Raw genomic sequence first — 13163 nt, 5'->3', positions numbered from 1 at the left:
TGTAGCCATGTGAATTATGAATTTTTCAAATTGCAGTAGTATCGAAACAGTCAAAATATTGAATGATAGAGATGGATCATTTTGTACATATACCAAGGGGAAACTTCGTGCAAAGCAATATTATTTATTGTTTCGTTGCATTTAATAGAAAAAATGGATTTTTGTAGAAAATCCTCAAACTTTATAAAAGAGATTTTTGTAATAAAATTTTCAAAATAGATTTTATACTCACTTGTTTTTCTATGATATGCTAGCATTTTTTTTTTACAAAAAGTCCTGAACAACTACTTAATTCAAAAAAAAAAATCGTGCTGGGTCACTAAAGTCGAGCGCACCCTAGAAGGTGTACTTGAATTGGTCTATACTTATATTTGTTTAATCAATATCTAAATTTACAAACTTGTTAATATAAGGAAATCATTGCTAGCACTGCATGCAATAATCCTCTATCTATCAAGCACCGAATTGCCAAATGTTAGAGAACAAGGGGGAAGGCTGTGGATTTTCTCAGTACAAAATTTCCATATGTTTAGCATAGAATCATCGAACACATGGGTACATAATCCTAACTAATGACATATGCAATACATAAATCAGATATTGATTGGATAGCTCGAGTATCAGAAATCTTCCCTATGCAGTAATAATCTTTATTGCAAAAATACAACCAGCAGACGTATTGTTTTGAATGACTGAATTGCAATCTACTGTGACTCTCCTATATTGAACGTACGTAAAACGTATACTTCCTGTTTATAAAATATTGAAAAGAAATCGTCGCAAGTTCACAAAATCATAAAAAATGGAACAGAAAACAGTGTCTTTTGGATTTTCAAAAATAAAAAAGAACAAATCTTTGGGAATATCCAAAATAAGCGAAGGAGAAGTCGAAAAGAATGAAGAGGCAGAATTTGTAACCGAGGTTGACGAGAACTTTGCTAAAAGGTAACAAAAGGCTTGAAAAGCCTTGAAGTTGTGTTGGGGTTCGTGTTGCTTGTCGGCTTAGTCTTTATTTTTCTATGTTTTGTGTTGTGAACTATTGTTTGTCTTTTTCTTTTGTAGCCATGGCGTTGTCAGTTTATTTTTGATCTGTGAGTTTGAATGTTCCTTATGTTTCTTTCTCCCCTCCTTTGGAAAGGTGTTGTTTGAAGTGGATCTGTATATGTATGAACATGTTGTGAATATCAATACTGTCTTTAAAACTATGGTAGTGGCAGCACTGTCAATTTGTTAATGGTGTGAAAGCAATTTTGGAAGTTCTCAATGATGATGTGTGCTATACATAATACATGTACACTGTGGGTCTCATTGGGGTCTAAGCGCGACACAGGATTGCTGATTTTTTGTAAGCGTGACATGTGAATGTCAAATTCTTGTGCTGTGAAAACGGGAAATGAAGTCTTAATGTCTAGCTGGGTACTGGAAATAACAAAAAATTGAGAATTGCTTACGTACATAGTGTAAGCAGGATACGGAAATCAAACAAAATAGTAAGCGGGATCCGGGATCAGAACCCCTGAATGAGACTCCCTACACTCTAGTCTAATGTGTCTTCAAGTTGGTTCCACTGACTTGTTCACTGTTTTAAGAAAACAATGAATTAGGGTAAAGTTAGTTCAATTTCAAAACACTTTGTGCATGTTGTGTTGTTCCTGACTTGATTTTCAACAATTGTCTAACAATTGCCAAATTTATTGGCAGTATTAAGTAATTGGTGTTATTGGATGTGCCTTTTTAAATATGCATCTGGTTCTATAACAGGAACTAGCCACTGTACTAGCCTGTACAGAAATATTCACTTCTGGCTTGTGTGTTTGTCTTTATGACCTGTAAATCCAGTTTAGTAAGGATGTTTGAGATGCAACCATCATCTCTGGATTTGTAGTCTCTTGCAGCTTGTCGATGATTCTTTAAAGCTTTATGATGATAGTAGATGTGTAGGTGTCATATTTTATTGCTCCATACTCAAGTTAGGCTATCATCTTTTAAAAATAAACTAATTGAAGAATTTTTGTCAACATTTATCATGTTTTTATGACATCAATTTCTTTTCTGGATGGTGAAATTAAATTAAAAAATAAAATTGATATTCTTTTATTTGCTGAAAACTTAATGTTCATTAACCAGTTGATTATTATTTTATTATCAATATGTTTAAACAGTCTTGTCTGGTTACAGAAAGGATATTTTTTGGCAGATTAATATTAAGTAAAAACTGTTAAATATGTTTTTCTATTTCATGTATTTTGTCTTAAAGTCATACATCACAACACAGTACACTTGTTATTTGTAAAGCCAAATGAAAGTGGAGTGATAAAATATTCTCCATTTCCATATTAATTTATGGTTTATTTTTTGCAGCACAAAACCCAAAGCCAAAGAGTTTGTTATACCCTTAATCAAAGAAAACAAGTGGAGGGTAAATGCATCTGGAAATCAAATTGAAGACAGTGCTGTTCAGGAACTGGTAGAAGGTAAAACTAAATTTTGTAGAATGTGGTTTGCAAACATTTCTAAATTTACAACTATAAAAAAAATCTATAGATTTGGCATGATTGCTCAACAGGACAACTGTACTATACATTCCTCAATAAGGAGAAAAACTTATACCGTTTGGTTAGCTATAAACAATAAAATGCCCTTGATTGATATGCCAAAACATGAAAGAAATCAAATGAAAAAAAACCAAATGAACAGATTTATTACAAGAAATTTTTACAAGAAAACAAGACTACAGACAGAAACCAACTACATCCACCAAATTTTAGCTGTCTCCTGAATTGCTGCAGGCACACGAAGAAAGTGTTGGTGTTAAACATGAGAGAGAAGGTAATAGAGCCTTCAACAGTTGGTATATGCCTATATGGACTGTCAAGCTCTTAATCACCTCCTGTTTATAGAAATGATGGGAATAAGGATACTATACTGCTAAAAGACCTGACATTAGTGCAAAGCACCTGATTTGGGATTCACACATGAACAAGTGTCCATATTACATAAAAAATTCAACAACAGCAAAAGTGTTAAAATGAAAACAGCAAACACAACTTGTGTACCTGCACAACTAACCAAATATTCTCAGACAACAGAGCAAAACTGACAACAAGTAAATCAACATCAATCAAACCAAAAAATAGTACACCAACAATTAACTGTCCTCAGCAATCAACACCAATAAAAAATTGACCAGATAAAGAACAACTCAGAAAACTGCAATAGTCTACATACATGGACAACTCAGAGTTCTGCACCAATAAACGTTCACAAAAAAGACAATAGAAATTGATGGATTGTTGGTATTAATTAAACATAAACAAATAGGACATTTATATTGAACTAAAAGTAAAAGGTGACTTATTGGTCCATTGGACCGGGTGTATTATATATATAATTATATTTCGTACAAATTTATATATTTATGCTGATTTACACATGTCACTATAATAAACAATTTACTTACTTACTTACATAAACAAATAGGACATTTTTGTAAGGTGATTTGTTAGTTAATGAGATGTATAAATTCATTTACGCAAAATGAATCGAAGCATGTAAATTAAAGTGTATATGTATACTTAATTGACATTTTTCAGATGCAAGAAAGTTCCAGGAAGCTGAACAAGGAAAGGGGCAGACTGATATGGGATTAAATATTCCTCTTTTGATGCAAAACAAAATTCCTGAAGGTTTTGAAACAGATGATAAGTTAGATGTAGGCTTAAGACCTGATGAGGTACTATATAAAAAAAAAATGAAATTAGGAATATTTTATAGTCATGTACATTATACTTTCATATTTTTGCTTTTTTGTATCTAATAGAAATAATTTCAGGATTGTTTTTTCTACAAGATAATTTTAGATTGCATATATTTATATGAAATTAATGCAAATGATATTTTAATGAACAAATTATTCAAATTCCTTACACTTTTGAACTAAATTACCATTTTGCTGTATTGTTATACTTTTAGCATGTTTAGTCAAAAACATTTAAGTGATGTCAATTAGATATTTATCAATTATATAGCTCATGTATATATTTTAATATATTTTGGAATTGTATGTGCACTGCATACATGTTTAGTGGACTTACTTTATAAAGAAACATGTGTAAGCATAAAAGTGTTGCCAGTCACAATAGTATTTAATTTTTCATTGGTATATTTATAGCCTGAAGAAAATGACTATGAAGAAATACCTATAGACCAGTTTGGGTTAGCCATGTTAAGAGGAATGGGATGGCAAGAAGGACAGGGTATAGGAAAAAATAATAAGTATGAGAAACAGTAGAATACTTGCTGAATCTGTTGATAATGCAAATTATCCCTATTTTACAAAATTTCCTTTAATCTTAGTTACTGATAATTTCCTTTCTCAGCACAGTAGAGTGGTCTGAAAAATTATCACTAGAAATTAAGGTTGAACTTGCCAGTGTCAATGAAATTAATAGGTCATAGGTTATATAGCAATAAACAGATTATCATTGGTAATCTCGAAACAAACCGGCTCAAGTGAGTAAATCAATCTCGTTCAGATGATAAACGATTATCTATAAATATTTAATAATTTTATTTTTAGAATTTCATCAGATTAAATACATGTAACAAACTAGAAGCAAATTGCTTGACTCATACGATCTTGATTTAAAAATTGTAAAAGACAATTTTATAAGTAAAAATCAGATATTTACACATTTTAATATGCATATTTAAACAATTTCTGTTATTTCAATTTATTTACATAGAGCTGTAGCTCCTGTGAATGCTGTATTGAGACCAAAGGGCCTTGGCTTAGGAGCTGATAGGTCACAAGCAGCCCAGTTGAATGATTCAAAGAAAGGATCAGGAAAAAATGACAATGAGGAAGCACTAGTTTTGAAGAAGGGAGCTTACTGTGTTCTTCTAAAGGGAGCAAATAAAGATATGTATGGAATTGTAAGTTGTGTGAAAGCAGTATAAAGGACAACACTTTTAGACTTCATAGACCAGGCTTCAAATCTGTAAGCCGAGGATTTATTATTATTCCTTAGATTAAAATATCAATTTACGTTGATTTTGTGGGATTTATATGTTCAGCAAACTACTTATTTTCTATATAGGAATGTATGAAGATATTGTTAAAACCAGAAAAAATATAAGTTTTCCTCAATCCATGAAAATTGATAACTATAGTAGGTTTTTCTATATGAATGCGATTTTGAATAAATAAGCATATTCACCTGCGGAAAAAGGATATTCACCGCGCATAACGTCGCATGCTTTTACCTGCACTATTTTGGTAAAAAAACGATTGATGTACAATTGGTTTTGGTTAATAATTGCCATTACATACATTTCTCTCGGAATATGGAATAAAACAATTACTGTCTTTTGTTTCGGTAAATATGTGGTTTAATTGACTTTTGAAAAACTGATATTCACTTTGGCCTTCGGCTTCAGTGAATATCAGTTTTTTTAAAAGTCAATAAAACTGCATATTTACCTCATCAAAAGACAGTAATTGTATAGTATAAGGAAATAAAAGAATCAACAGATAACAATGTGGCATGTTTTCAGATTTTAATTGAATAACTTTCACTTTGTTAAATACCATGTAGGGGCCTTGGGGCTGAATGTAAAGTAGTTACTACTGTTATCACTAGCAAGTCAACACTGAGGTTGTGAGCTGGAATATCGCTCGTGCGGGTGCACATGACTCCAATCTTAATTGACTAGGATTGTCAGTTTTCTTAACAAAGGTCAGTGGTTTTATCCGGCACTCCGGCTACCTCCACCAATAAAAACAGAAGGCCACGAAATAGCCTAAATTCAGTGCTTCAAAGTAGCGTTAAATACCAAAAATCAAATCAACTTAAATACCATGTAATGAAAAAGATAGGAAATTTCTTTTCAAGAGTTAATTTTCTAACCTCCATCATAGGTTTGAATATGTCTGCAACAGACTCTATGTCTTTTCTTATGTATATCTCCTATGAAATGTCTCAATTTGTTGAAGTTGTTCACTTCCAGTTGATAGATAATTAGGTATGAAATAGATAAATAGCTAATATTTGGAGGAAAAAAAGTTAAAATGACTATAATATTTATACTATTTTTGCTGTTTCGTATAGATATTGATATAAACAATATAATTTGATCAAATACAATAAGTTGTATACAACTAAATTAACAATTTATTTCTCTTTTTATCAACAGATAGAAGGTTTAGATGAAGACAATGCAAGAGTGATGGTCAAGCTAACATTGGGTGGGAATATGGTCACTCAAAGTCAATACGCAATCAGACTGGTAGATAGCCATGACTATAAAAAGTACTCTAAATATCTCAGTAAGTACCATCAGAACAATGGAAAGTTACAAATAAAATTTATTATTGACATTACCATTAATTCACGGTTTTGACACAATTTTCATAATTTGAATAAATGAGAATAAAAATGAATTCACATTTAAGTCAATTACTGAATAGCTATTTTAATAGATATAGGAAGATGTGGTGTGAGTGCCAATGAGACAACTCTCCATTCAAATAACAATTTATAAAAGTAAACCATTATAGGTCATGTACGGCCTTCAACACGGAGCCCTGGCTCACACCAAACAAAAAGCTATAAAGGGTCCCAAAATTACTAGTGTAAAACCATTTTAAGTCCAGTTTTATTTTTTAACCAGATTTTGAAGTAAAAATCGGTTATTGATTTGGGGATATTTTGCATAAAATTATCATCTTCCAAATTGAAGATACAATCTAAAACAACAAAATCAATTTCTTCTGCATTTTTGCAACAAGATGAGCAAAGGTTATTGCTCCAAGCATGTTTTTTTTCTGATTAACACCACACAATTAAAATTACTGAAATGAAGTTACTGTAAATTCAGAAATTAATGTGAGGTATTCATTATTGCGAAAAATGCAGCAAAGTTGTAAACTCAATAATTTAAAGTCGCATTTTGAAATATTTTATATGAATAAACAGATTTTTTCTCAAAATCTAAAGTCTAAAATCACAAAATCACAATAATAAATGCACGCAACTAATTTCTGAATTTACAGTAGTTAAATTTCAGGTAATTATATGACACAAAATTCTGTTTAGAGGACTTTACATAATTTGCAATTGTTATACAGTTTATTTTATGTATAAAGACAAAGTAAAATCCGTAATTTAATATACTCAATGAACACATTGCAGACAAAGTAAAAGCAGACAAATACAAGGAAGAAGAGGAAAGAAAAAAGGAGAAGGATAGAAAAAGAGAAAGACATCACAAATCAAAGAGAGACAAACATAGAGATGAAGATTCTGACCATGATAGTAAACATTATGAAGAAGATAATAGACAACCCAGTTCTGATTCTAGGAAAAGAAAACATGATAGGTATATATTTGTTGATTAGTCCCCTACCTACGAAGTCAAAGGGGACTTTAGGTTTGCACTCTGTCGTCTGTCTGTCTTTCTGTCCATCAGTCAATTTTCCACACTTTTTTTCTGCATGCCTGAAATATTGATTTGAAAATTGGCATATAGTTTTATCATGATGAGTTGCAGATCAAGTTTAAATTTTGTTTATTTTCAATCAATCTGCATTGATACTATTTAAAAAAAAAAAGTGGGTGCACAAATATGACAACCAGAAAAACATCCTGAAATTATCTTTCAAAGATAATGGGAATATGACTTATGGAAGTTCTTGTGGTTTAAAAAACCTATACTTCAACAAAGAATTTGGAAAACAATAAGGTCTAACTGTATGTATTTTACTTTTTCAGATTAGATGATTATGCAGACAAACCCAAAATCAGTCAGAATGGTAACAGCCGATCTGAGCCTCTTTGGATAAAACCTCAGATTCGAGTCAGAATTATAAGTAAAGATTACAAGAAAGGCAGATATTATAATACAAAGGTAGTGTTTTTCTTTAAGAAATTTCTTAAAGAAATTTCTTAACCTTGCTTTAGTATTGTATTGTTTCTTTACCTACATATAACTTGATTTTACGGAACCAATATATGTTAACCAAGCACTGCTAAGTGTTAATATGAAAAATTAATTTGCAACAGAAAAACCTATGTTAAAGGTAGGCCAAGCATGAAATACAATATAGTTTCATTTTTATGCCCCACCTACGATAGTAGAGGGGCATTATGTTTTCTGGTCTGTGCCTCCGTTCGTTCGTTCGTTCGTCCGTCTGTGCGTCTGTTCGCTTCAGGTTAAAGTTTTTGGTCAAGGTAGTTTTTGAAGAAGTTGAAGTCCAATCAACTTGAAACTTAGTACACATGTTCCCCATGATATGATTTTTCTAATTTTAATTCCAAATTAAAGTTTTGACCCCAATTTTCACGGTCCACTGAACATAGAAAATGATAGTGCGAGTGGGGCATTCGTGTACTATGGACACTTTCTTGTTTTAAATTGTCCAATATCTTCAATACTATAGTAAAAAGTGAAAATCTGGCACAAGGAATGTAGAAGATGTCCAGAAATTCAAGTTTATGTAAAACCGGTGAAATTTGTTGCAAATATTTTGATGACTGCCATTTGATAATTGGAGAGGAAAGCTTTAACCATGTTTGTTTATGTAAATATCAATATTGAGCATAGTTTAGCCATATGAGGGAATTTAGTTCCATGGAGACATTTGTTATATATGTTGAATTAGAAAATTCAAAGAACTAACATATCCATGGAAATGTTTCATAGCATAGACTATCATGATATTTTAAACGCCTTAAGATATTGGCCTGCTTTTTGGTATGTAAGTTGACCATGATGAGTTACAGATCAAGTTTAAGTTTTGTTCCGCTCCGCTAATTTTTATTGAAATTACGGGCTATGGACTTTGATAAATTGTTGAAAATCACAGTTATACACACTTTTTTTCTAAACGCTTTCAGATATTCGGCTGATTTTTAGTATGTGAGTTACTCATGATGAGTTACAGATCAAGTTTAAGTTTCGTCCTGCTACGCTATTATTTGCTGTAGTTTTGGGCTTTGGACTTTGGTAAATTTTTGAAAATCACAGTTATATGGACCTTTTTTCTAAATGCTTTCAGATATTGGGCTGATTTTTGGTATGTGAGCTAACCATGATGAGTTACAGATCAAATTTAAGTTTCGTTCTGCTGTGTAATTTTTGCCAGAATTAAGGGTTTACAACTTTGAAAATTGTTGAAAATCACAGTTATATGGACATTTTTGTCGAGCCTTCGACTTTAGTCGAAAAAGCGAGACTAAGCGATCCTACATTCCGTCGTCGTCGGCAGCGTCCACAAATATTCACTCGGTGGTTAAAGTTTTTGAAATTTTAATAACTTTCTTAAACTATACTGAATTTCTACCAAACTTGGACAGAAGCTTGTTTATGATCATAAGAAAGTATCCAGAAGTAAATTTTGTAAAAATAAAATTCCATTTTTTTCTTATTTTACTTATAAATGAACTTAGTTTTTCTGCAAGGAAACATTACATTCACTCTATGGTTAAAGTTTTGAAAATTTTAATAACTTTCATAAACTATCCTTGATTTGTACCAAACTTGGACCGAAGCTTGTTTATGATCATAAGATAGTATCAAGAAGAAAATTTTGTAAAAAAAAAAATGACTTTTTCCGTATTATACTTATAAATGGACTTAGTTTTTCTTCCAGTTAACATTACATACAGTCTGCAGTTAAAGTTTATAAAACATTTATTAGATTCATAAACTATCCTGGATTTTTTACCAAACTTGGAAGCTTCTTTCAATCAAAAGACAGTATCGATAGGGAAATTTTTATTGATGTTTTTCCTCATTTTTGTTGAGTCTGCAATTAACAGCAAAAGTAGGCGAGACACTGGGTTCCGTGGAACCCTTACAAATTTTTCTATATGCCTCCAGATTTAGAGCTGATTTTTGATATATGAGATAACCATCATGTTTGTGTCTTATTTTAAATTTATTGCTTTTGAAATATGTGTTTTTTTATCGTTTTGAGGTGCACAATTTGTCAATTCAAGCTATTTCGGCTCCTGGGAGCCTCTAGATTTGTAATGAATAATTTGTATTTATGTATGATTATTTTCTTAATGTATTAAATGAAACATTATTTATTCTTTTCCATTTGTTGTTATACCTATCTAAAAGTCCAGATCCTATCATATGTCAGATGTTAAAAATTAGACGGCAAACTGGAGAAAATTTGAATATGCAGGCTACCCCATTTTGTTGTGGCATATACTAGACACCAACATTATTTGCCGAGCTTAATATTTTTTTTGATTGGGTATATAGAGTTATACTATGCAAGTAGATATGTTGTTTTACAAAAATAAACAGGTCTTGGAGTATTTTGACTCTGAAAGATGACCAAAATCAGCCATTTTGGACGAGAGGCTAAATGAGAGATATTGAAACAGTTAGATTATACATACACTTAATAGACAGCATTGTTATTTCTATACATTCTTACATTTAAAAAGTGATGTATTACTAGGAACAACTATAAAAAAATTATAAATGTTGCCATGTTTTTTTATTTAAAACAGCTAATTATGCCAAAAAAGGCTTATTTTTGCTGTTTTCGAGCAATTTCAGCTGTTAAAAAATGGCGCCCAAAAAAAATCAAGATCGGTTCAAAATTTCCAAAAAAAATTTTGTGTGGTTAATTACATTACTAAGGTGCACCAATGTGCCAAATATAAACTCATTTAGCAAAAGTGGCATTCGGACGGTTTTGCATGGTTTTCTGGCAGATTGGCTCTTAATAACTCATAAATTGATTATTTATATTTGCAGGTAAATGTAATAGATGTGTTGTCCTTAGATAACTGTGTTTGTCAGACTGATGATGGTAAAGTATTGGAGGGTAAGTTTGATATGCACTTTAGATTAATTTAAGAATTACAAGTTTATTGATTAAAAAAGTATCATTGTGTTCTTCATATTATAGCGAGTAATTTTGTATTTTTATGCCCCATTTATGGGCATTATTATTTTCTGGTCTGTGCCTCCATTCGTCCGTCCGTTCATTCGTCAGTTCGTTTGTTTGTTTTCGTTCGTCCGTCTGTCCCACTTCAGGTTAAAGTTTTTGGTCAAGGTAGTTTTTGATGAAGTTGAAGTCCAATCAACTTGAAACTTAGTACACATGTTCCCTATGCCATGATCTTTCTAATTTTAATGCCAAATAAGAGATTTCACTCCATTTATACAGTCCACTGAACATAGAAAATGAAAGTGCGGATGGGGCATCCTTGTGCTGGGGACACTTTCTTGTTTATTATAAATGTTGGCAATAACAAAAAGACACACATGCCATTACAACATGCTATAATGGCCAGGAGGGATTGCTGACTATCCTTTCGGGTATAACTGTGCCGATGGCACTTGCCAAATCATACCCTGTTCTAACCAGAAAACATTCAAAAACATACCCTGTTCTAAACAGAAATATTGCAAAACATACCCTGTTCTAGACATACTCAGAAAATGTATAAATGTAGACCCGGGGTTCTAGACTGTATCTCAAAGAGTTAAATAAGCAACCCTGTTCTAGAAATACTTTTTTTTAAAAACAACCTGTTCTCACCAGCAGGGCATGAAAAGGGGACCCTGTTCTATTCAGCAAGGTATGAAAAGGCGACCCTGTTTTGCAGCACTCTTGTACCACTAAAAATATAGGAAGTAACTCCCCTGGGTATTATGGATATTATTTATGGAATCAAATGTTGTTTTTGACTTCATATACTACTATTTTGTACTTTACATGTATCTCAGATGATTGAATGTTAGTTCTTAATGGTACTAAAGCATATTTTGGCTTAAAGCAAATTAAAGAATCTTAATAAGCTGGAGAAAACTGATCTATGTTCAAAAATAAAATAAAAACACATAAAATTTCTCACAAAAGTATGCATTTTTCTTTGAAATACAACTTTTCAGACTATTTTTTTTTTTTTTAAATAATTAGATACACAAGTAAGGCTTTCACCAGATTTAATTTCAATGTATCTATTTGTAGAAATTTCTCAATCTGAACTGGAAACAGTAATTCCAAAGCAAGAAAATGCCCATGTACTTATTGTGAGTGGGAAACAGAAAGGACAGGTAACTTACTTTACATTATGAACAAATATGGTATACATCAATGACAGCAGAAAAATTAAGAGTGAGAGGCTTTGTTCCTCCTCATAAATAGAGGTAATCCAGTATCAGTGTGGACAACCGCAATACTCATGTTGGTAATAATACTGAATCCTTTACCTTTAATTTGATAACTTGAACCATAACAATGATTTTACGCTCACTCAGTCTGTCAGAAGCCTACCAGTGGTGATTTAAATATACAAAAGAGTAAAGTTCATTCATGTGCATGAGAAGAAAAAAAAAATGTGAAAGTATTCAACATTAAAATCAACACACAAGGTTTAGTCCTCTGCTAATTATTCATATTATTTGATCTATGCATTTAGAACCTTTGGCTATCCCACAGTTTGCATGTCTATAACTAGTACGATGTGACACTTATTTCTTGTAGAATATTTATGAAAAAGTTTTTTTAAAAAAATAATCAAAAATGAATACCTCATGACAGCTCAGATATGTGCATTGATGAGGGATATTTGGACGCTGTTCTTTTATTCATATTGTTCTTTTACAGTTAGCCAGAATAATGAAGAAAGACAAGTCTAGATATATAGCAACATTACAATTATTGAGGGATAGAGATGAAGTGATCAATATAGACTTTGACAAAATATGTGAATACTCAGGAAATATAGACGAAGAATATGATTATTAACATTTTATAATTTTTAGGTGTATTTTTTTAATGTTATACATAATAAATAATTTTTATAACATACTTTTTTTCATAATTTGAGTCAAATAGAAACAATATAATTACATGTTTTGTATAAGATACTGAATGAAAATATACTAGTACACCAGGCAAAAATAACATACAAAAATGTTTTATTTACTAAATGGATGTATATATAAGGGAACTCTACCAGCACAAAACATAAGAGGTGTTGGTTCAGCAGCTCTTTATTTATCTTTATTTAAATGGATATTTGTAAAAATATCTGAGGTCATGATTAAATAGTCTTAAAACACCTTAAAGTAAACTTACAATTTTTCCAGCAACATTTATTAAGGAAATGAATGTTTGAATTGACACA

At 31.3% G+C, this 13163-nt stretch overlaps 1 protein-coding gene across 1 annotated transcript; it reads left to right on the top strand.

The window, feature by feature from the left end:
• The first annotated feature begins 736 nt into the window (after positions 1–736).
• Positions 737–12840, top strand: LOC143067133 (G-patch domain and KOW motifs-containing protein-like). The gene is made up of 11 exons (XM_076240192.1): positions 737–945; positions 2362–2474; positions 3594–3733; positions 4172–4275; positions 4746–4935; positions 6196–6328; positions 7194–7380; positions 7773–7908; positions 10780–10849; positions 12002–12087; positions 12641–12840. Exons 1-11 carry the CDS (start codon positions 803–805, stop codon positions 12779–12781), a joined length of 1443 nt encoding a protein of 480 aa, XP_076096307.1. The 5' UTR covers positions 737–802; the 3' UTR covers positions 12782–12840.
• Positions 12841–13163: the final 323 nt, after the last annotated feature.

The sequence above is a fragment of the Mytilus galloprovincialis genome, chromosome 1 (genome assembly GCF_965363235.1).
Source record: "Mytilus galloprovincialis chromosome 1, xbMytGall1.hap1.1, whole genome shotgun sequence".
In the NCBI taxonomy this organism is placed as follows: domain Eukaryota; kingdom Metazoa; phylum Mollusca; class Bivalvia; order Mytilida; family Mytilidae; genus Mytilus; species Mytilus galloprovincialis.
This window is presented reverse-complemented; position numbering and strand designations above follow the sequence as displayed.

What these genes read in the sequence shown, in the direction of transcription:
- LOC143067133 (XM_076240192.1), top strand. Translation starts at nt 803, where the DNA reads ATGGAACAGAAAACAGTGTCTTTTGGATTTTCAAAAATAAAAAAGAAC. An exon ending in GACGAGAACTTTGCTAAAAG is followed by an intron (nt 946 to 2,361) that starts GTAACAAAAGGC and finishes TATTTTTTGCAG; the next exon opens with CACAAAACCCAAAGCCAAAG. An exon ending in GCAGATATTATAATACAAAG is followed by an intron (nt 7,909 to 10,779) that starts GTAGTGTTTTTC and finishes TTATATTTGCAG; the next exon opens with GTAAATGTAATAGATGTGTT.